General features: G+C 37.9%; 1 protein-coding gene across 1 annotated transcript in view; it reads left to right on the top strand.

The window, feature by feature from the left end:
* Positions 1-22,452, top strand: part of LOC136676936 (collagen alpha-1(II) chain-like) — a 68,126-nt gene extending 45,674 nt beyond the window's left edge. Inside the window, exons 18-68 of the mRNA XM_066654247.1 lie at positions 46-90; positions 520-573; positions 843-887; positions 970-1,023; positions 2,276-2,320; positions 2,666-2,719; positions 3,237-3,281; positions 3,380-3,433; positions 3,511-3,618; positions 4,887-4,940; positions 5,132-5,185; positions 5,567-5,611; positions 5,697-5,750; positions 6,491-6,535; positions 7,509-7,562; positions 8,330-8,383; positions 8,644-8,697; positions 9,309-9,362; positions 9,441-9,494; positions 9,589-9,633; positions 9,738-9,782; positions 11,068-11,175; positions 11,312-11,365; positions 11,448-11,501; positions 11,891-11,944; positions 12,100-12,207; positions 12,410-12,463; positions 12,548-12,655; positions 12,755-12,808; positions 12,903-12,956; positions 13,680-13,733; positions 13,957-14,010; positions 14,093-14,200; positions 14,284-14,337; positions 14,444-14,497; positions 15,596-15,649; positions 15,784-15,837; positions 15,915-15,968; positions 16,645-16,698; positions 16,826-16,879; positions 16,975-17,028; positions 17,144-17,197; positions 17,305-17,358; positions 17,637-17,654; positions 17,791-17,844; positions 17,934-17,996; positions 18,086-18,251; positions 19,400-19,506; positions 19,621-19,698; positions 19,814-19,996; positions 21,085-22,452. Of these exons, the coding sequence (XP_066510344.1) occupies positions 46-90; positions 520-573; positions 843-887; positions 970-1,023; positions 2,276-2,320; positions 2,666-2,719; positions 3,237-3,281; positions 3,380-3,433; positions 3,511-3,618; positions 4,887-4,940; positions 5,132-5,185; positions 5,567-5,611; positions 5,697-5,750; positions 6,491-6,535; positions 7,509-7,562; positions 8,330-8,383; positions 8,644-8,697; positions 9,309-9,362; positions 9,441-9,494; positions 9,589-9,633; positions 9,738-9,782; positions 11,068-11,175; positions 11,312-11,365; positions 11,448-11,501; positions 11,891-11,944; positions 12,100-12,207; positions 12,410-12,463; positions 12,548-12,655; positions 12,755-12,808; positions 12,903-12,956; positions 13,680-13,733; positions 13,957-14,010; positions 14,093-14,200; positions 14,284-14,337; positions 14,444-14,497; positions 15,596-15,649; positions 15,784-15,837; positions 15,915-15,968; positions 16,645-16,698; positions 16,826-16,879; positions 16,975-17,028; positions 17,144-17,197; positions 17,305-17,358; positions 17,637-17,654; positions 17,791-17,844; positions 17,934-17,996; positions 18,086-18,251; positions 19,400-19,506; positions 19,621-19,698; positions 19,814-19,996; positions 21,085-21,240 (3,345 nt within the window). The 3' untranslated portion in view covers positions 21,241-22,452. The remainder of the gene's footprint in view (positions 1-45; positions 91-519; positions 574-842; positions 888-969; positions 1,024-2,275; positions 2,321-2,665; positions 2,720-3,236; positions 3,282-3,379; positions 3,434-3,510; positions 3,619-4,886; positions 4,941-5,131; positions 5,186-5,566; positions 5,612-5,696; positions 5,751-6,490; positions 6,536-7,508; positions 7,563-8,329; positions 8,384-8,643; positions 8,698-9,308; positions 9,363-9,440; positions 9,495-9,588; positions 9,634-9,737; positions 9,783-11,067; positions 11,176-11,311; positions 11,366-11,447; positions 11,502-11,890; positions 11,945-12,099; positions 12,208-12,409; positions 12,464-12,547; positions 12,656-12,754; positions 12,809-12,902; positions 12,957-13,679; positions 13,734-13,956; positions 14,011-14,092; positions 14,201-14,283; positions 14,338-14,443; positions 14,498-15,595; positions 15,650-15,783; positions 15,838-15,914; positions 15,969-16,644; positions 16,699-16,825; positions 16,880-16,974; positions 17,029-17,143; positions 17,198-17,304; positions 17,359-17,636; positions 17,655-17,790; positions 17,845-17,933; positions 17,997-18,085; positions 18,252-19,399; positions 19,507-19,620; positions 19,699-19,813; positions 19,997-21,084) is intronic.
* Positions 22,453-22,690: the final 238 nt, after the last annotated feature.

Raw genomic sequence — 22,690 nt, 5'->3', positions numbered from 1 at the left:
TCTTGTGATGATCAGCAGGAAAGCAATTTTGTTTTCTTCCCGCAGGGGGATGCAGGACATTATGGGAAACGTGGTCCTCCAGGAGATGTGGTATACCTTGTATTTATTTATCAGCTTTCACACACTTACTGATGCATCATAGCAATACATAGAACACCAGAGTGCAGCTGAGTAGCATTAAAGAAGGAAACTATGTTACAGATATACCAGGTATGTTAGAGTAGGTCTAGAGAAGATTGTATCTAATTAAAAATATATTTAAATATTGGTTGTGATAGACTTCATAGGAAAGAGGTTTCCTCTAAGTGTATCTGCAGATGTAGAAGGTTTTTAGGCCAGATGAGAGTGAGTACAGGTGCGGAGTATAGGTGATGAACACCTGCTGATAAGTCCAAGAGCCAAAGGACATAACATTTTCTCTGAGTGTTTGATGGCATTTATATGTGTGTATATATATATACACACACACAAAAGTTTAATGAATACATTTCCTGTTAATCATGTGTCTTGATTTTATAGGGCGCTCCAGGTGCTACAGGAATGTTTGGGGCACAAGGGGTTAATGGCTCAGATGTGAGTAAGATATACTTAGTCACTGCCGTATTAAACATATTCATCAGAAATTATCCAAATTTCTTCAACTATTACACGTCATAAATATTCATTAATGCACAACAGACCAAACGATTATTTGATAGATCTTTCCCATCTATCATTATGTGGCATTTTGGATACAAGTTTATGTTAAAATGCCTAATCACTCCAAGGTAATAAATGATTTTCCATGACAAACTACTGTTGGTGAAGAGTTTGTGGCTAATTTATGATGTTATTTTTTACAGGGTGATGTTGGACCTGCTGGTCCGACTGGAAGAAAAGGCCCTCAGGTCAGTTATATTCTATTTGTGGAAATTATGTGTGTGATTTCTGTATGGAACACTGATTCACTCGTCTGTTTGCTCCTGTCAGGGTCCAGGTGGGATGATAGGAGTCAGAGGTCAGCCTGGTCAACCAGGTCCACAGGTAAATAATGAATTCTAGCATCATATTCAAGGTGTCCGACACTCCATACCGCAGAATCTGTGCACTCCGGAGAAAATAATTAGACTGATACTAGCTATGAATAAATGCTCAATTAGAAACCTATTTAAAATGTCTAGGCTTCTCCACACTGAATACAATACATTTGACCTTTTTCCTTCACTTTAATTATTGCGGCAAGCTCTGTGGATAAAGTTTTTTCAGGATTTTTGTTCTTGTGCTCTCTCTCTCTCTCTCTCTCTCTCTCTCTCTCTCTCTCCACAAACACACAAACAATCAAGAATTTAAAATTGACGGTTAGGGAAAGATGTACAAAATAATTCTATGTATCTGCAAAATGTTAGTGCTTGGCTTCTTTTTTTTCTATTTTGTTTAAATTTAACGTGTATCATTATTCAGAACATAAAGGGAAACATTAAATACAAAATCAGGTTAAAATTTATAGAAAGTAATAATTTTATAAGCTACAGTTTTTTTAAATATAAACTGTCCCCTAAAAAGGACAGCACAGTGGAGCTGTGAGTGTCTGAGAGGAGTTTGGCGTGTTCTCCCCGTGTCTGTGTGGGTTTCCTCCCACAGTCCAAAAACATACGTTGTTAGGTGGATGTGCAACTCAAAAGTGTCCGTAGGTGTGAATGTGTGTGTGTTGCCCTGTGAAGGACTGGCGCCCCCTCCAGGTGTATTCCAGCCTTGCACCCAATATTTCCAGGTAGGCTCTGGACCCACCGTGACCCTGAAATAAGCAGTTAGTTCCAAGAAATGGAAAATGTTTGTTTTTTTGTCAATTAGAAAATCGATAAAAGGGTGCAAAAATGTGTGTGTGTGTGTGTGTATAAGAAGGGGCGAAAGAGAGTGAGAGAGACTGTGTTATTTCTCTCCTGTGGAGGTTTGGATGGGACAACAGACAATAGTACACTTTCAAGTTGCTGCCTGTTGGTGTCTTGTTAAGTCAAGAATGGTGCTGAAATTCAACATTTTCTTCAATAAATCCCTTCCTTGTGCCTGGGTCAAATATTACATCTGTCCAGATGTCCACATTCAATAAAAGACACTGAATCTGCAGCCTCACATATCTTCCTTATCGCTGGAACCACAGTATATACTGTAACATTTTATTATGAGCTTTTTATAGCTTAATATTATCTATTGTTCATTAATCAATATTATCAATATTTAATATAACCTTAAGACATGAAGTAAAATTGATGTAAAGTTGTTCATTTATATTTCTCAGGGACTTCCAGGAAATGATGGTCCACAGGGTCTTAAAGGGGATATAGTAAGTAGTCACACCTGCAGAATGTACAGTTTCTAAAGTTTTCTTGCTATGCCAAGTACTGCAAATATCCAGTAGCAGGTTACATTAGTTTTTACAAAGTGTCCTTTATAAAAGACATGAAAATCATCAAAACATGTAGCTTAATCAGGAGTTCCCTCACAAATTTGTATGATTGTATAATTGCGAGGAACACAAATGTGTGGAATTGACATGGAATTAAAACTGAAGAGAAGATTTTGGAACATTGTGTTGGTAGTGGTCTGTTGGTCTCTTCAGCTGTAAAAGAGATTTTGGAACAATAACAATGTTATACTTGGCTAAATCTACTAGCTATCGTTTTTTTAGGGAAAAGAAGGTCCAGTGGGTAACAGGGGACTTCAAGGCATTGAAGGGCCCATGGTAAGAAAGTGTTTATTTTTTATTATTATTGTTGTTGTTATCACTTTGTGTTTAATTCAGCAGACAGTCCTAGATCAGCTATTAACAGCAGACTCCCATTGTTCTGTAAGTGAAATAAAGGATACATGAGGCTGTTCTTCTCTGTAGGTGTCACAAGATCACTCCAGTTAAGAACTCTTTACCCAGACTGATGAGCACAGTGCTGCAATAAAACATCAAGTTCAATGCAAGTGTAGTTAAGTAGCAGATGAAGGACATTGATGTTGTATGCATTTGAGAGTCATTCTATCTTTGCTACAGAAAACCATTCCTGTTAACATTTTACACAACCTTGCACTTTAGAGATTTTATACTTCAGAGGAATTACACTAATTTAAAGTGTAATTACATAACTACATTTAACATAGCAAATTAACAAACCATTTCAGCTTTTAAGACCTATGTCCAATGTTTGCTTATTTGTATTAGCTCATTATATTTGACCGTTATTTGACTGAACGTATATTGTCTTTTATAGGGCATGCCTGGTGATCCAGGTCTAAAGGGCTTTGCTGGCGCACAAGTAAGACATTGATGATTGAATTCTTAATGAGGGTCACTATTGTTTATATTTTCTTTTAATGTTATTGTGTGCCTTTCTAATTGATATTAATGTTCTAGGGCAGTAGGGGTCAGGATGGTGACAGAGGAGACCCTGGACCCAAAGGGCAAAGTGTATTAATCTACAGTTCAGTAATTTCCTATCCTATATCCTATATTGTGGCCTATTCATCTTCCTTTGTTGTTATTAGGGCCCAACCGGAGCACCAGGGATAATGGGTCCTCAGGGTGAGGGAGGTCTGCCAGGCCTTGTCGGCTTTCCTGGGGTCAAAGGTCAGCCAGGTCCTCCAGGCACCCAGGTATGATTGAGTAACTCAAAACTAAGGAAGCAGAACAGTAAGGAAACACAAGTGTATATAACGTTTTGCTGCTAGAAGCATGCCTGATCACTAATTACATGTATTGTAAACATGATATCATGGATTCTATGTAATGCTGTCTACAAACACCAGAACATGTCTACATCCATAAACACACTGTACTCTTCTATTAATATGCACAACTGTAATAGCTGGATTTCATATTCATTACAGTTTATTATTGTAACATAATATCTAATGTTTTTTTTTAAATTGTCCTTGCACCACTGTCCCACATCTCTTATTTATTATTGCACCTGATTATTAAGTCTATCAGTGTTTTGTTGTACTGTGAATCCCTGTAATAATATTTTGAAAATAAAGTTGAGTTGAATTGCATATGTAAGACAATGATCAAATTTTAGACACTCGATTTGTAGCACAGTCCATGGTGTTCTTCTTTTCCCACAGCTTGTACCTAAAATTGGACCACTGACTTTTCAGACACTTTGTAATTTGTTTGAGTGGGATGATATCTGTTTTTCCAGGCACAGGTCCAGTTAATTTAAAGGAGCAATCAGTCATTTTCACATTTTAAATTATACTGACACCTAGTGGCCTGGATGAATTATAGATTGTGTACTAAACCAATATTAAACATGGCTGCCCCATGTAAAGGGCACATACTATGGGGCAACCATGGCCTGTGGTTAGGGAACTGGGCTTGTAACTGGAACATCCCCAGAGCCGGCAGGTCATGACTGAAGTGCCCTTGAGCAAGGCACCTAACCCCCAACTGCTCACCAGTTGCTGTGGCTAGAGCTGCCCAACACTCCGGGACATGTGTGCTCACTGCCCCCTAGTGTTCACTAGTGTGTATATATGTGTTTCACTGCATGGATTGGGTTAAATGCAGAGGAAAAATACCTCTATGTGCAAGCACAGTGGCAAATAAAGTAATTCTAATAAACTGGTTCAATTATGAACTGCACAGCAATATTTCAAACATGACTGATTACAAATGTGTAATCACACATATATTGGATATACAAATATTGGAGAGTTATTTTTTAGTTACCACTATTTCTCAGTATTATTCTGTCATAGATGGTCTGCCTAATTGAAGCCAACTTTGAAAATATTAATAGATTAACTGCTGTAAGCTTTTCTATAAGTACATTTTTGTATTTATATAAATATTTTACTGAAGCTCACTTAGAAGCCTTTGGTGTTTATTGGTGATTATTCCCTTTTTACTACCTCATCAGGGTGAAGATGGTGAAGAGGGTCCCCAGGGAATGATTGGAAAGGAGGGTCAAAAGGTTGGAGAGGTTTATAACTTTCAGGTGGAACAATAGAAGGCCAGTGTCATTTGGAAAAGAACTTAGCATTTTAGACAAGACCTTACAAACATACTGACTGAGAATTTCTCTAAAAAAAATCTATGGTAGAAATTATTTTTCTGTTTTGTGTTTTCATTGAGGATCTCTGCATTTTTGTTTCATTCTTTAAGGGCAATAGAGGCACACTTGGGAACGATGGCAGATCAGGACCCAAAGGAAAACGAGTAAGAATTCCAGTTTCATTAATTAATAAATTCATTCATTCAGGATTTTCTGTGACCGTTAATCCAGTTCAGGCTCATTGTAGGTTAAGAGCCTACCCAGAATCAGTGGTCGCATGGCAGGATCACACCTTGCAGGGTGACAGTCCACTACCAGTTTCATTTCCATATATTCATATTATAGTTTATATTATAATAAACCAAGTATATTATTCCATTTTACCACAGACAGGCAATGCTTAGTCTGTTTTTTGGAATTGTGTTTGTAATTAAAATATCCTTGAATGTACATGTGGACCTTGGATGACTACTTGGATGATGGCTTCTTCACTTCCAACCATCCAACATTTCATGAATGACCACAACAAATTTCTCCATCCACAGGGGAGAGCAGGACAACTCGGGCCCCCTGGCATTCACGGACTGCCGGTAATTCTCTGAATTTAATTTCAAATTGAGCAGGTAATATGCATTGTATGATGTTTCCTGGTATGTGTTTTGTCTCTTTTGGCAGGGTTTGAGAGGCCCACCAGGGACAGAGGGAGCAGACGGAAAGCCTGGTACACAGGTTCCCATTTTATAAATTATCACCATATTTATAAATTATCAACTATATTCAAACAAACTGTTTTAGTCTGTCATACATTTATGCTCAGAAATCATAAACAAGATCAAAAACCCTTCTCTTACAAACAACAAGTAAACAAAATCATATTTGACATGGTACTGTATGTTTTATCTTGGTTATTTCTGTGAAGCAGCATAAATTGTTATGCTGTTAAGAGTGCCTCCTTGAGGATAATATGCAGACTGCTAAATGGGAGTGAGTTGGTTAGTCGGTCACTTCATTACCTGTACTCCAGGCCCTTCAGATGGTCTGCAGCAAGTCTTCAGAAATTTCTGGGAAATAAATACATTTTACAACTTATTTTATAACTTTTAAGACTGTGAGAATTCAAAACAGGTTTGCATCATATATTCGCCATGAACTGGATCATGTTTAATTGATATTGTTTTAAGAATTGAACACACTCTTTGCAGTAACAATGTGAGTTCAAACATGTGCCAAATGAGTGGTGATAGGGGAATATATTAATGCTTGTGATATTTAAATCATGATGGGTTTAAACTAAACTGACTGTGTAGCTTTGCATCCATATATGTGCAAAAAAATACAGGAAATGGCATTTAAAACTATTTTTCTATTTAATGATTCTTAAATGTATGTTTACACATTTTCTGGTTTATTACCACAATTAAATCTTCAAAATATGTCTTAGTTAATTTCTTTCTGTATATGATTTGCAGGGTGGTACTGGCTCAGTTGGAAGTGCAGGGGAAAAAGGAGCAAATGTGAGTCATGACTTGTAAATGTCTTACTGCCCTTCCTTAAACTTGTAAAACCACTAGTTAATTAATGAGATTGTAACTACTTGTCTGTAGAAGTGTCAGGAGAACCTTTAAATCGCTTTGGCCAGGGCACTCAGACAGTCAGTCTCGGGTCTTCTGAGAGTAGAGCAACACATTATAGAGGGATGTAAATGTCACAGAGAGGTGACAAGATCAGAGTCAGTTAAACTTAACAAGGCCCTAAACATCCAGAGAACCTTGTGAACTCCCTCAGTGACCTGGGCTCTGTGCTTGACCAGGAAGATTTGAAAGATATAGAAGGAACATTTGATGTCTGTATAATATTGCCATATCAATTTAATGGATCTTATCTGGTGTATATATTTGTTTGAATGAACCACAAAATATAAACCCTATTTCCATAAAATTTGAGATTTTTGTAAATTGTAATAAAACACTTTTGAAACTTTGTTTAGCTGACAGGTGTAAAAGAAAATATTTCCTATTTTAAATAAAACTTGATTGTATTTTGTAAATATAAACAAAATAAAAATGTAATTCCTTCAACACACTCCAAAAACGTTGGGACGGAAGTGTGTTTACAACAGTGTTAAAGCACCTTTCCTTTTAAATACTCTTTTTTCTCAATAGTTTTAGAACTGAGGTTCAAGTTCTTGCAGTTTTGCAAGTGGAACTTGCACAATCAAAAACGTTTCACAATAGTATGTTTTCTCATGCAGTGCAGTGTTATCATATCCAAAATCTGTGGATATTTATAAAATACAATCTCGTAGTTCAATGAAATCATAAGAAATATTTCTTTGTAGTTTTGTCAGTTAAAAATAACTTGCCCTAAACATAACCCTACTGTTAATAAATGTTAAAATGTCTGAATTAATTTGAGGCTGTTTTTATAAGTTAAACAATGCCATATATGGCAATGTCACATCCATATTGCAATTTTTGGAAATTTTAGGGTCTCAGGGGCTCAGCAGGAGAGGCTGGACGAGGAGGACCCCCTGGATCACCGGTAAATATTACACTATGAAACATTCTTTCATTTATTATCTGTAACCGCTTATCCAATTCAGGGTCGCGGTGGGTCCAGAGCCTACCTGGAATCATTGGGCGCAAGGCGGGAATACACCCTGGAGGGGGCGCCAGTCCTTCACAGGGCAACACAGACACACACACACAGACACACATTCACTCTCACCTACGGACACTTTTGAGTCACCAATCCACCTACCAACGTGTGTTTTTGGACTGTGGGAGGAAACCGGAGCACCCGGAGGAAACCCACGCGGACACAGGGAGAACACACCAACTCCTCACAGACAGTCACCCGGAGCGGGAATCGAACCCACAACCTCCAGGTCTATGGAGCTGTGTGACTGTGACACTACCTGCTAACTATTGTAATAAAAACGTTTCCTACACCACATGTAGCTTTGTAGAAAAAGCATGAACTCATTCAAATTTGATCCCCTTTGGATAATCTGACAAAAAAATAACAGTTAAATGCCTGCATACAACTGAAAAAAATCCTAATACAGTGTATTTAACTAGCAATCTTTAAATAATGTACAGATTGTTAAACTAATTAATATTCATAATATAGTATAAATTAATCTGACATTATAAAATACAAAGTATGTGACCTATAGTATAAGTCTAAAAACTAAATATTTTAACTCCATTTCCAGATGAAGCACGTATTGGTAATTATTTAAGCACATGGGTTACATTTGAGGTATCTGTTTAAATTTCCTGTGTTTTTTTTTTTTTATTATTTAGGGTCTTCCTGGGCGACCTGGTCAGGATGGCAGCCCTGGTCCTCCAGGAGAGAGGGTAACAATGCATCAGAGATTAGTCTCTACACAAACCATATGATCTCCACTGACCTTAACTGTTATGTTAACAGTGGCAGTGTCACACTTATGTTAATAATGCTAAGTCTTCTTGTTCTCTGAGACCTAACTACGTTAAATGTATCTACATGCCATTTTATCAAAAACACTTTGATAAAGAAAAAAGAAAAAACATCAATTAAACATCATACACTTGGATTAGGATGTTTTAGTGTGGAATTTTATGGATTTTTTTTTCAGGGTTTATCTGGAAAGCCAGGTGTTTTAGGTCCACAGGGACCTGTTGGGATATATGTAAGTACTTTCATAAAAATCAGCTTTAACTCTGTTGTTTGTGGACTGCGTTGTTAGTGTGGTCTAAAATTGTGAAAATGCACTGAAAAACTTTATTTTAATACCTTGAACTAAATGGCAAAATTTAGCATTTTGTATACACTGAAATGAGGAAAATTCACTAGTAAAATTAAGAAATAAATATTTAAACATTCTGCATTATTTCCACATTTTTCTAGTTCACTGTTAAAATGTAATCTCATTTGTGACATTAAGCATTGTACCACTGTATGGCCACTGTAAAAATATGTAGTCTTATCTTTTTATTTGATACTTGTGTTCAGACATTCTGAAGGATATCCAGAGTACTCATAAAGAGGTTCTGATCAAACTTATGAGTTCATGGACCTCAAGCACACGCAGTCAGAACAGAGACCGAACATACTGAAATTCATGCAAATATTTATTATTATTAAGATTTTTTTTGCTTAATGAGAATTAAATTCCAATAAATGTTCTTAGATATTTGGACATCACTGTACATTGTGAACCACTTGGAAACATGTGCCTGTGCCCCTACAGTTTTTATCCTAATCTTATTATTGTAAACTTGCCCTAATTGTCCCTCTCAGGGTTATCCAGGGGCTAGAGGCTTGCAGGGAAGACCTGGCCATATAGGAGAGAGGGTAAGAATTTACTGATGGAATCCTATATAAAATATTCTGTATTGCTTACTTTATTAATTACTTGATTAACGCATTTAGGGTGAACCTGGTGTCAGAGGACCATTAGGCAAACGTGGAGAGAGGGGACCGCCTGTAAGCTGAACCATTTTTCAATTATGTATCATCATTTGTGACACTTATATCAGAGGTCATGTGGATAGAATCATTTCATTTTATTGGCTTTTAGGGTCTTCCAGGCCCGCCAGGTGAGAGAGGCCTTCCTGGACCTCAGGTATTTCTTTTTTATCTTCTACACCATTAATAGAAATGAATAGGTATTAAACCTCAACAGAAATTACAACACTTTTGTAATTAAAGTATTTTTACATGATTTAGGGTCGTCAAGGTGAGATAGGAGCAGCCGGCATGCAAGGACCGCCTGTAAGTATCTCCTCTTGCACATGATCCATAAGGGAAGTCTCTGGCATTTCTAAAGAGTGACTACACACTCTTTGTTTGTTAGTTTGTATTTTAATAAACAGATGAATTGTACTTTTTTGCAATAATAAAATATACCATTCATTCATTCATTCATTGTCTGTAACCGCTTATTCAGTTAACGGTCATGGTGGGTCCGGAGCCTACCCGGAATCACTGGGCGCAATTCAGGAACACACCCTGAAACACACACTCACTCACACATTCACACAGATGGACACTTTTGAGAAGCCAATTCACCTACCTATGTGTGTTTTCGGACCGAAGCAAAAAAACATACCAGCTCAGCTTAAAAGGTTTAATTTGTTATCATCATAATATATTACTGTCAGTTATTTTACTCTATGCATGATGTGTGTGCGTACAATGACACATCATGTTATGCAAAATAGTGAACTGGTGTTTATGTCCTCCGACGATGCCTTCTTGTGCTGCACTTGCACTGCGGAATATAAAACTAGGTACGCATCTACTTACCCATTTTCTTGCTGCTTTCTGTTACAGTGCATGGGTTCCTTTGCATGGGCCTGTTTCTGTATTTATGGAAACTAAACACCTGACTACAGCAGCTCTCCAAAAGGCCCCTGTCATTTCACAGCATTTTTCAAAGTTCAGCAAGGGGTAGAATTAGCTGTAGCTTATGTGTGTATATACTCTATAAGCTGAATATGCATCTCTTCCATTTTAAACAGATCCTGTGCAGAATTATTGCAGAGTTGTATCCAACAATTTGGACACTCTTGGTCAGATTTCATGTTGTATTCATTTTCTAATTGAAAAGAAATTTTAACATTCCCTGCATTTCCTGTACTACTGAAAAAATAAAATAAAATTTAAAAATGTATGTCCCATAATATTCATATATTTTTCACATACTCTATGCCCCCTCTCTCTCTATTATTTGATATTAAAATAATCAAAGATGTGTTCTCTGTAAAGATTTGATTAAATGTACCAAAACCTTTGCCAAAACCATTTTTGTACCAAATGCTTTTACATTTACTTTAACATGTACATTATGGGATGTTTTCCCAGACAGGGATTAAGTCTAGACCTGGACTACACGGCATTTTGAATTGTGATCTTCCATTGAAAGGAGGATTTAGCTCAGGATTAGGCTTTATCCGAGTCTGGGAAACGACGCCTATGTCCACAGGGTGGCGCTACTACACTGATCTCTTTGTTTGGTGACTTTATCACTGGTAATATAACACATCGGAATTTTCAGGGTTCACCAGGCCTACCAGGCACTGTGGGTATAATCGGGAAGCCAGGCCCTCCTGGCAGTCCAGGACCTCAAGGGTCACTTGGTAAAGAAGGACCCATTGGCTTGCCAGTGAGTGTGTACAACTTGTTTCACTCATTATACTTATCAGACTTCATTATATTTAAAGTTGCTATTACAAACCATGTAGCAACAGTGAATATTATGAATGTTACACCAGAATTACAATCATCTCCTTGTTTGTCAGGGCACACGAGGAACTGATGGCACTCCTGGAACATCTGGAGAAAAAGGAGATAAGGTAAAGAGGTGTATTTAATGATTATAAGACCTAAAGTAATAAAATTATATTTTATGCCACAAAGAATTGTTTTTTTTAACAGGGAATTCCAGGACCTCCTGGGGACCCTGGTTATGTTGGGCTGGATGGACAGCAGGTTAGTCAGGGTATAATAAATCAAACAATATCCAATACCTAGTTTTACTGGTTAATAAATAATGATTTTAAATAATGTGTGCTGTTGATTTAACAAATTCATGCAATCAAGGAGAATCTGAACAAAACATTGTTCTTCAAACTCACTCACACCTACTACTTTATAGAAAAACTAAAATTATCTTTTATTTATCGAGTTTGTTTTATATTATTATATTTTGTATTTACTGTGATTATATATCACTGTATACAAGCACCATTCTTACGGAGAAGGCATTAGTTTAAATATATATAATTATCTAAGGTGTCTAAGACTTTTGCACATTACTGTATATATCATAAAAGAGGCATTCCAATGCACCGTGTTTTTATCTTGTCTCTTTTCTTAAGGGTTATCCTGGCCCCCCTGGATTAGAAGGACCACCAGGGAAAAAAGGGGAGCATGTAAGTGTGTCAAAGAAAAAGACATTGTTTTTTTAATTCTGCTTTATGAATGTGACATCAGCCAAGATTTTAATATCTCACCTAGAAGCAGTAATTTTTTTCCACCCTAAGCATTTTTCTTCTGTTGTGGGTTAAGCTGGTATTTTACGTTGTAGGGTTCAGCAGGACCTGTTGGAAAACTTGGACTGAAGGGCCCTCCAGGAGAACCAGGACAGCAAGGCTCTCCAGGGATGCAGGGAGAGTCAGGACCAAGAGGCAAGGAGGTCAGTCTCTGAAGCATGGCCACTGTTGTAATGAGAGTCCAAAAAAGAGGGGTTAAATAGGCTCAGATCCCTAACAGCTTAAACTGTTTATGGGTCCAATGTACTGAGACTTGAGGGGTAGTCTTAGAGACTGAAGACTCAAGATTTTGCTTGATTTTCTCACTCACTCACTCACTCTGGAATTGGTATTTTGTTATTGCAGGGAGCTGCAGGGCTTGTGGGCAGTGTTGGTGACCCTGGCAACAAAGGACGGAAGGTACAATGATTTTCTAAGAGTGTTGTCGTATGTTTGGGTTGATTTTGTTGTATTCATTCTGCAGAAAGTATACTCTCTTCTTAGGGTGACACTGGGCTGCAGGGTTTCCCCGGACTTTCAGGGCCTCCTGGAGTTTTTGGAGCCAGAGGAGAGAGGGGGTCAAAAGGTGATAAAGGCTTCATTGGACTGCTTGTGAGTTTCCAGCTCTTTGTGCTAATAATATTATTCCATGCATTTTGCCAGTTCCATATTTTAAATGGCAATCTGCTTGTGCCCATTCCCTATTTCCAGGGTCAGAATGGACTAATGGGGAAGATTGGCCCACCAGGCCTAATGGGCCTAGAGGTACTGGCATGTTACACACAATGAGAATGCAATGAGAAGGATGTTTATAGAGGTCTCTTTTCTAATTTGCAAATTTGTAATTGGATGCATGAAGGGTTTGATAGGATCAAGAGGAAGGCTTGGGGCAGATGGACCACCAGGGCCAAAGGTATTTATTTTTTCACTCTTATACTGCTTAATTATTACCTGTTAACAAATTGCCTTTACAACTATCCTAGAAAACCCCCTGTAATAAAGACAGAAAAATCTGTGCATTCATAACTGTGCATAAACATGTTTAGCTTTAGAAACCATGCTCCTGACAGATTCAGCAAAGCCACAGTCCAAAAACACACGTTGGTAGATGGACACTCAAAAAGTGTCCGTAGGTGTGCGTGTGTGAGTGAATGTGTCTGTGTTGCCCTGTGAAGGACTGGCGCCCCCTCCAGGGTGTATTCCCGCCTTGCGCCCAATGATTCCAGGTAGGCTCTGGACCCACCGTGACCCTGAATTGGATAAGCAGTTACAGATAATGAATGAATACCAAACTTAGGGGGACATTCACAGAGACCTGATGTCCAGATGTTACTGGTAGACAACACCTGTTAATTAATGTTTTATATAACATTAAATTAATATGCAATGAAGAGCAAACAAATAGATCCTAACTGTATTTTATTATTGTGTCAACAATAACATACAAACAGTGTGAAATCTAAGTTGATTTCAACAGTATTACTGTCTTTTATACTGACCAGCTTTTACAAAAGTGCTTTTGCCACCTGGCTGTGCATGCCCCCTATAATATTTGTAAATGGAAAAATATTTTATTTAAACTAATAACATCAGTATCTAACATTTATTCCTGCAACTTTGTGGCTTTGTCTTACAGGGGGATTCTGGCATTAGTGGGCTAACAGGTTTCACTGGAGAACTAGGTGAACCGGTAAATAACCTCTATGTGTTAACAACAGAAACTGTAAATATGGGTTTTTAATATATATAGAACAGAGCTTTAATCATGCCTGAACAACATCAGCAAGAGTACAGAGCAAAGAAAGTGTTGTCTCTGAGCAACACTTTTGTGCTTCCCATTGTAAAGTGGTCTACCTTCACAGGAGACTTTGCTTGAGTCAGGTTTTCTTACATTACTTTTTGGTTGTTTAAAGGGGATTGCTGGACGAAGAGGAGTAAAGGGTGAGACGGGCAAACCCGGACCCAAGGTCAGCTAATTAGCTCTCTATATTGTACCCTTCAACGGTGGTCCCATTTTAAAACAGTTAACCAGAAATGCACATGTTTTAGGGGGCTGTGGGTCCTAGAGGCCAAGAAGGCTCAATAGGACCTAAAGGCTTATTAGGACCAGAGGGACAGAAAGGTGAACCCGGCAAGACAGGAACTCCAGGAGATATGGTGAGCATTGGAAAAATGGAGCTCACCTTATGTAATTAGCTGGAATTGCACCTGATGCTGTTGTTTTGATGTACGTTGGGCAGGGACTAGAAGGTTTTCCTGGAATCAAAGGCCCTTCAGGACTCCCAGGATTAGAGGTAAGGGCTGCTAGTTTTCAGAGCCATGCACTGGGAGTGTATTGTTCCACCTCCAGCTCTGATTTGACTCTAAATTATGAAAGAATTAATTTCTTCCAATGTGTAGGGGCTTCAAGGAGAGATGGGAGCTGATGGACCTCTTGGACCTCCAGGACCACAGGTTAATAGTTATATTTAAAGTGCTTAATGTGACAGTCGGATAAATTATTATTATTAATAAAACTTTGTATATATCATATACAAAATATTTAATTAAACTTAATATTGAATAAAGTTTTTTGAGGAATTCCATTATGTGTTCAGTAATGGACGTACATGCTCAGCATTGTTCAAATCAGGAGATAATCTTGGCCAGTCAAATATCTTCACATTTTAGTCCTGGCACACCCAATATACACAAATGTGTTTTGAGTTATTTGTGCAAGGTGAAAGATGTGGTTTAGATACATCTCTACAATTTCATTCATTGTAACGCAGCTCTCTTCAATTACATGATCATTATACCATTTACCAGTGTTTCACAACTAAATTAATACGCTTTAAAGTTCCCTGTTTTTCCCTGTTCCCTCCATACTTTCCTTATTCTTAATCAGTATCTTTTTTGTTTGTTTTGTTTTTTCCTGTTGTAATTTGCTGCAGGGGAAATTTTGTTTAATAAACTGCAACTTGCCCTTTCTTGTAGCTTGTTATAGGTTTGTATCTTGTGCTAAACCCTATAATTCTAAGTAGCTACGTGCTGGCCCTGTCATTGGAGAGCACCGTTTTAATCTTCTGTGAAGATCCAGGAGTCCTAGAGAGCACTTCTGGCCTCACTTCCTATGACAGATCTTTGCATTTGGAGCTCTCTTCTTGCATTTCAGACTATCCATCGGGGTTCAATTAGCCAATTTAAAATGCAGCACTGGTTGGTTTCATGTGTCTTGAAGGATGCACATGCTAGCCCTCACTCTCTCAAGGATGGTGGCTTTGTGTGTGACTTGGGGAGATTAACTGGTGGATTGGTGATGACTATAATTGGGTCGGAAATATTGCACAAAACTAGAAGCAGAGTGTTGACTGGTATCCTGTCTGGGGTGTGTTCCTACACTGTGCCTAAAGATTCCACGTGGATCCACCGCAACCCTAAATAGGATAAAGTGGTTACAGAATGTGGCTTATCAAGAATGATGTAAATGCTTTTGAACTGAAAGATTCTGCATTCTTTTTGAGTTTAGAGGCAAAACAGTTACTGTACTGTACTGTCATTTCTTATTTTCAGGGTCCAATGGGCAGGATGGGGGCTCAGGGAAGGTATGGCCAGAAAGGACAGAAGGTGAGGTCATTGTTACTCATCTCATATTGTCCATTAGGACGCTTACCCTTCCTCTTATAGTTTTATTCAAACATTGTAGATCAAGCATGTAAGATCATTCCCTATCAGTTTGGTCAAGTGCTTTCTTATTTCAGGGTAAAGATGGTCGAGATGGTCAGCCTGGAATGACAGGAAATGCTGGACGGAAGGTCTGAAGTACTTTACATTGCCAGTCTTCTTGCTATGTTTGAATAATTACACCAGAGTAATCCTGTTTAATTTTCAGGGTAAAAGAGGGAAAGCTGGACAGAGAGGGTTAAGAGGGGTCAAAGGAGAGAAGGTACATCGTCCTTTTATTATTAACTGAATATAGAAACAGTCTTCTCTAATCATACTTCTTCATGTTACAAAACAGCTAATTTACTAACACCATGTGGCCTGGGCGTATGGCATTCTGTACTGAACATGGCCACATTCTTGTGGGGGAGCCACTTTGATTATCCAGAGACTACGAAACAATATGATTTTTTAAATGCTCTGAGTTGCACTTATTAAAAAGTGTAAAAAAAAATATTAATCACTTAAATATAAATATCGCATAAATAGTGTTTGCTATTTTGGTGGTAAAAATAAGCTATTGTTCCTTTGAAACAAATTGACTTAATTTAAATGAACATTATGTAATATTTTGACTTTACAATTAGAGCTTCAATATAATTGTGATGCTTCTCCGACCTCTAATAGTGAGAATACAGCTTCTGTCATTGCAACACCAGGCTCAGCATTGCAGATCTTGCATTAAATTTTGCAGGAGGGTAGGAAACAGTGCAGTAAAAAATGCATTACACCAGAGGAAGCCCCAGGAGCAGCGAATTCACTTAAAATTCTACTGTTTATAGTTCCCATTGTTTAGCTAATAACACATACAAATGTGGCTGGCTTTGCTTAGATTTTGGATGATTGATGGTTGGTTGGTTGGTTGGTAGTTGATAGATTAACTGCTGTCAATTCCTCAGGGTCAAATGGGTCCTATGGGGCCAACTGGGCCACCAGGGATACAAGGCTCATATGTGAGTAATTATAACCTCCTTTGTAAGATATCAGTATAAAAATTTGTCTTCTACATCTTTTTGTTTTCATTTGTTTGGATGCACTGTACAAATGTGTTTACTCACAAACCTCCCTTATTCCCTGCAGGGAGTACCTGGAAAACAGGGTGAGAAAGGAGATAGAGGTGAAAAGGGGCCCCAGGTATGTTGATGTGTGTGTATATATGGGGTGTTAAGGATCATTCTGAATTCCTGCATCTGTAATCTCACAGTTAATTTTCCCCTTTCCATTTCCAGGGGGTGAAAGGGGACATGGGGCCATCTGGTCTACCAGGGATTGATGGAGTGAAGGTACTTGGATTATTCAGCCATTCAAACCTGTGGTTCATATTTACATAATTTATTCCTTATCTAAATCTAATTGTATAAGGAATGGTTGCCAATGTATGCTTCTCATTTCTTTCAGGGGGAACAGGGTTTTATTGGACAGACTGGCAAACATGGCACAAAAGGAGAGCAGGTGACACATCTACAGTTGCTTTTCATTCAAATCCATTCAACTTAATATTCCAGACATGCAACAGATAAAGAGTTTGATGCTGATAACTTGCTGTGCTTTTTTCTTAGGGTGATATCGGTCCCACAGGGCCTCGGGGGAGACCAGGCCTCCCTGGCCTCCCTGTAAGTTCACTGCCTTGGATTCTTTAAGAAATCTGTTAATGTACGACACTATTCACTTGCAGATTAGCATAAAGTCCCATTAGTCAAAATCATCTTAGAGCCAGTAATCAGCTTGCGCAGGGCTCTCAGACAGTCTTTAATGTGCTATTAATGTAATCTTAATGAAGTCTCCAAAGTACTTAGAGAAGAAAATTAGCCTCCTTAAAGTGCAGATCATGCACTCAGCATGCACTCAGCATAAAGTGACTGTTAATTCAGTTCATTTCTGTTCTCCACAGGGGTTATTTGGAGAAAAGGTTTGAAACATTCATTCAAATACACTCTATTATACCTAACTTTTGCTTCAGGAAATGTAGTTTCATAGTCCATTCTGAAGGAGCATATGTCTGGTAGAATTAAAGTGCTTGTTCTGTTGTATTGCCGTGTCTTCAGGGCTTAAAGGGACATCAAGGGCTAACTGGAACTGAGGGTGCAAGAGGACCACCTGTGAGTATAACAGCACATGTTTCAGATCATAAGCAATATAGGAAGTCAGAAAAGTGTGCTGTAATGACTAATACAATCAAAATTTTCAGGGGCCACCAGGTCCACCAGGGCCTCCAGGCTTATCCTTTAACCTTACCATGACTCAGCTAAAGGCAAGTAACCCCTGGCCATAAGGAAAAATGTCCACATTAATGAGGTTCTTATCAGATTGTCAAAACCATGTTTCTTCTAATCCAACTAGGAACTCATGTATCAGTCAGATAAGCCCAATTACCCATTCATCAGAACTCTACTGGACTCCCTTCAGCAAGACCTGCGACTCTTCATAGACCCACCAGATGGAACTAAAGAGCGTCCAGCAACATCCTGCTTGGAGTTGCTAATGTGTCATCCCAACTACACTGATGGTAGGAGCCTTTTCATATAAGATAACACTATTGCAATATGAAACTAATAGGTGTGCTTACCAAATTGTCATAAGGCTGAAGTTCCAGAGATATCAAATGTGTGGTATTCATTCTTAACTAGCAATGCTGAAGAGGCCATTTTAGTTTCTGGATATGATACTAGCCTGCTTTTGTTGATTAGTTAAGAAAGAGAACGGATCAGACACAGCATATGTGTATAAATCATCACCTATTTACATTTCATATGAGTTACACCAATCAGCATTTGCCATTTTTAAACATTTGTAATGACCTCCTTGTTTCTATACTCATTTCCCCCTTTTTATCAGCTCCAATTACAGAACAGGTTTAAACACTGTCCCCATTGACTATCCACTCTGTTAGACATACGAAGACACATTTTGGTTCACCCTTTGTTCATGCAAAGTCAAACACAGTAGCTCATCTGTAGATGCACAGTTTGTGTAAGTCTTCCTCTAGTCCTTCATCAATCGTCATTTGGTCTGTTGGTTGGTGAACTATTCTCAGTCCAGCCGTGACACTGAAGTCTTTAAAAAGACTGCTGTGACTGATCCACTCATACCAAGCACATCCCACAATAACATACTGCAGCAAGGTCAGTTTCAATACAATTGAACGAGAATGATCCACCATTCATGGATGGAAATATTCCCTGCTCAGGAACATAACAGAACAGGATAAAAGTGGCCATAGAATGTATGCAGAGCAACAGATGAACTACAGTTCCTAGTTGTAGAACTACAAAGCTAAACAATATGGTTAATGGAGCTGATAAAATGTCAAATGAATGTCTAAACAAGGCTAGATTTTAATGTTTTAACCAATCAGTGTGTATGCAGCATTGTTAGATATTCTCAAACATATTATTAGAATATCTGTAGGGTTTGCCAGATAATTAAGATCTGAATGGAAGCTTTAGTTCCAGCTGTTATGGCTTACCAAACATTTTAATTACACTTTAATAGTAACCCCAATAAAAATGAACATTATTTATGGTTTAGAATGTGACTCAGCCAAGCACATTTTAGGAATGCAGCCACTGATTTCATAAGAACTGAAGCTTCTGTCATCTGATACATTTTGGGTTACAGTTAGTGTAGCATTTAACCAGTCTATTTTGGTTTCAGGAATGTATTACATTGATCCAAACCAAGGCAATCCTGCAGACGCTCTTCTAGTATACTGCAACTTTAGGTTAGGTGGTCAGACATGTCTTTCTCCTCTCCAACCACAGGTAATGTTCAGAGAAAATCTCAGGCATTTCACAATACCTTCTCATACCCAGAGGTTGCTCTGACATGTTATTCTGGAAGTATTGAGGTGATTAATGCTAATGCTGGTGCTGCAGGTGCCGATGAAAGCGTGGCTGAAAGACTCAGAGAAAGACACTTTCACCTGGCTGAGTGCCATGGACAGTGGTTTTCAGGTATACCACACTCAGCAGCAAAGCCAGTCTCTTGGAATTTTTTTATCAACATTACTGCTGTTCTGTATTTTGCTTCTTAATTCTACCCTTCTTCATTCCTTATTCTACACTGAAGTTTAATTATACAGAAATCAGTGTGGTCCAGATGAGGTTTCTGCGGCTGAACAGCAGGCTGGTCACGCAGAACATCACATTCTCCTGCCAACACATGAGTAGGCAGGGATTGAGAGAGAGAGAGATCAAATTCCTTGCAGATTCTCGAAGAAAGAGTTTCTTGGGGATGTTACGAGATTGTGCGGTAGGATATTTCATTTCCATTTTGTCAATGGTTGCAGTGTGTCTTGAGCATTAGTATTACATCTGAATAGGGATGATTCGTACAAAATGACAAGTATGAATGCAATCAAGGTGCTTTTCAAATATATTTTTCTTACTTTGTTGTTAATGTTTATTATTTATTTTGTCTAAAAATGGATCAAGTGTATTAAGAGTTCAGAGAAAAATATGTTTTGAATGAACATTAATTTATCACAATATCATCTTATAATCAAATATATCTGTAAAGGATTACACGTTGACAATATACTTCAAATGGACATTGCCAGTCAAAAACTAGAATTTATTATGTTCTTAGGCATGTTATATTGCATTATACTGCATATTATTATTATTAGAGGTGGCACGGTGGCGCAGCAGGTAGTGTCGCAGTCACACAGCTCCAGCGGGTTCGATTCCCGCTCCGGGTGACTGTCTGTGAGGAGTTGGTGTGTTCTCCCTGTGTCTGCGTGGGTTTCCTCCAGGTGCTCCGGTTTCCTCCCACAGTCCAAAAACACACGTTGGTAGGTGGATTGGCGACTCAAAAGTGTCCGTAGGTGTGTGTGTGAATGAATGTGTGTGTGTCTGTGTTGCCCTGTGAAGGACTGGCGCCCCCTCCAGGGTGTATTCCCGCCTTGCGCCCAATGATTCCAGGTAGGCTCTGGACCCACTGCGACCCTGAATTGGATAAGTGGTTACAGATAATGAATGAATTATTATTATTATTACAGCCTTACACCAACTGGATTAATCAATGTTTAATAATTTTATCTTTATATTCATTTTTAAATTTTAGGATTTTACAAAGTGTTAGTATACATTTAAAAAATAAAAATAATACCATATTGTTTATTATTGTTAGTTTTTTTAGCAAACGTCTGTCTTTGCCACAGAACGGAAAAACAGGAATGTAACAGGCCATTGTCTGTCATTGTTGTGAGCTGAAATTTGACTACAAAATGCATATGATAAAATATTATTTGCATGAACTTTGAAACAAGAAACAAGTTGTATGCATGCAGGTGGCTGTTGTGAGTGTATATTGCTCATTAATATTTACTGATATTGCAGCCAATGGACGAGTTGGATACAGGGCCTCAGGAGTCTGTGTTCCAGTTTGAAACTGAAGACCTAGACCTTTTACCAATCAGAGACTTGGCATTGTTTGGCCATAGTGACCTCAGCGAAGACTTTGGATTTACTATTGGACCAGTGTGTTTCAGCTAGCTTCCTGTACAAAACTCTCCTCAACACACACGTGTTCCCTGTAGACTGCTGACTGCCGAGAGGTTGTTAATTGGTCCCTTGTTAAGCACAGCAGGATTTGCAGACAAGAAGTGAGAAGCAATTCTTCAAGATCTACAACTAATTGGGTTTGATTTTTCTTTCAAGAAGAAAAAAGAAGGACCTGTGAAATAGTTCTTCATACTTTTAATTTAGATTAGCAAAGTTAGTTGACACGTTGCCCAGAGGCAATACCACATTGCTGCACACATTCCTGAAATGAACTGTTTTGTTTCATGTTGTACATTGTTTACAGTAACTTTGTTATTTATATATTGTTTATGTTATGATTCATGCCATCATCCAGGTTCATTTTAAAGCTGTTGGTACTGTAAAAACACTCCTTTCAGGTTGTCACTATTGTGACCAAAAACACTGTGATCTCAATGGCACCCTCATCCTAGATGTTTTCCAACAGCAAAGCCTCAAAAGGGAGGCACTGATAAAATGATTAAATATAGTATTGTCTTCTCATTGTAGGATAGACTAAAACGTTTTGATTTTTTTTTTTTTAAATCTATGGTGATTGTCTTCAGTGGTCAAGCAAACTTGTTAGTCCTATTTCCTTTATAAATTTGAATATATATACATTAAGCTTTAATGTAAGTGGATTTTATTGAATCTAATCTCCCTAAAAAGATGTTCTTCCGCCATTTTAGATGTACAAGAGGAAGAAACACGCAAGGCCAGTTGGAAAATTTGTGTAGTCCCTTGTTAGTATGGCAGTAGGGTGCACTAAATAAAGTGGACAAACTTATGATATCTGAAATATGTTGTAATTAATGGTTGTTTTGACTGAAAATTAAATCAATGAATGAGTAGATTTGGATTTTGCACAGTACTGTAAGGACAATATAGTATCATTTTATACATAATATACTGCAGCAGTTACCACATAATGTTTGGAACTCATCTGATTGAACAGTGTTTTCTATTATATCAAACTAATAAGAGATTAGACTATCATAGTAAGTCATATCAAAATCTGTAGATGTGATTGCACAGCTGGCTGACACAAATGTTTTTTTGATGTGATTTTTGTTTCAGGTCCTTTTTTCTATATCTGTATAAAATGTATTTGAGGTTCACATTATTCAAGATGTTTTTAATTTATAATATGCTGGTCATTGATTTAATGACTTTTTTTATGACAAAACATGCTTTATATTGCATATTCGATATGTTCTGATGCAATAAAATTTCTCCCATGACCTTCTTTCAGCTGAAATCTAACACACAATACAAACCAACTTACACACGTAGTCAAATTTTCCTAAAAAGAAAGCACTTTCCCAATTGTGAGTTACTATTACTAATATTAAATTATATCCTTCAAATTCTTAAAAGGGCTACGATTGTGGGGAAACACAGTTGTCTCTGCTGGTTTACAATA

Source organism: Hoplias malabaricus, chromosome X2 (genome assembly GCF_029633855.1).
Source record: "Hoplias malabaricus isolate fHopMal1 chromosome X2, fHopMal1.hap1, whole genome shotgun sequence".
Taxonomy (NCBI): domain Eukaryota; kingdom Metazoa; phylum Chordata; class Actinopteri; order Characiformes; family Erythrinidae; genus Hoplias; species Hoplias malabaricus.
This window is presented reverse-complemented; position numbering and strand designations above follow the sequence as displayed.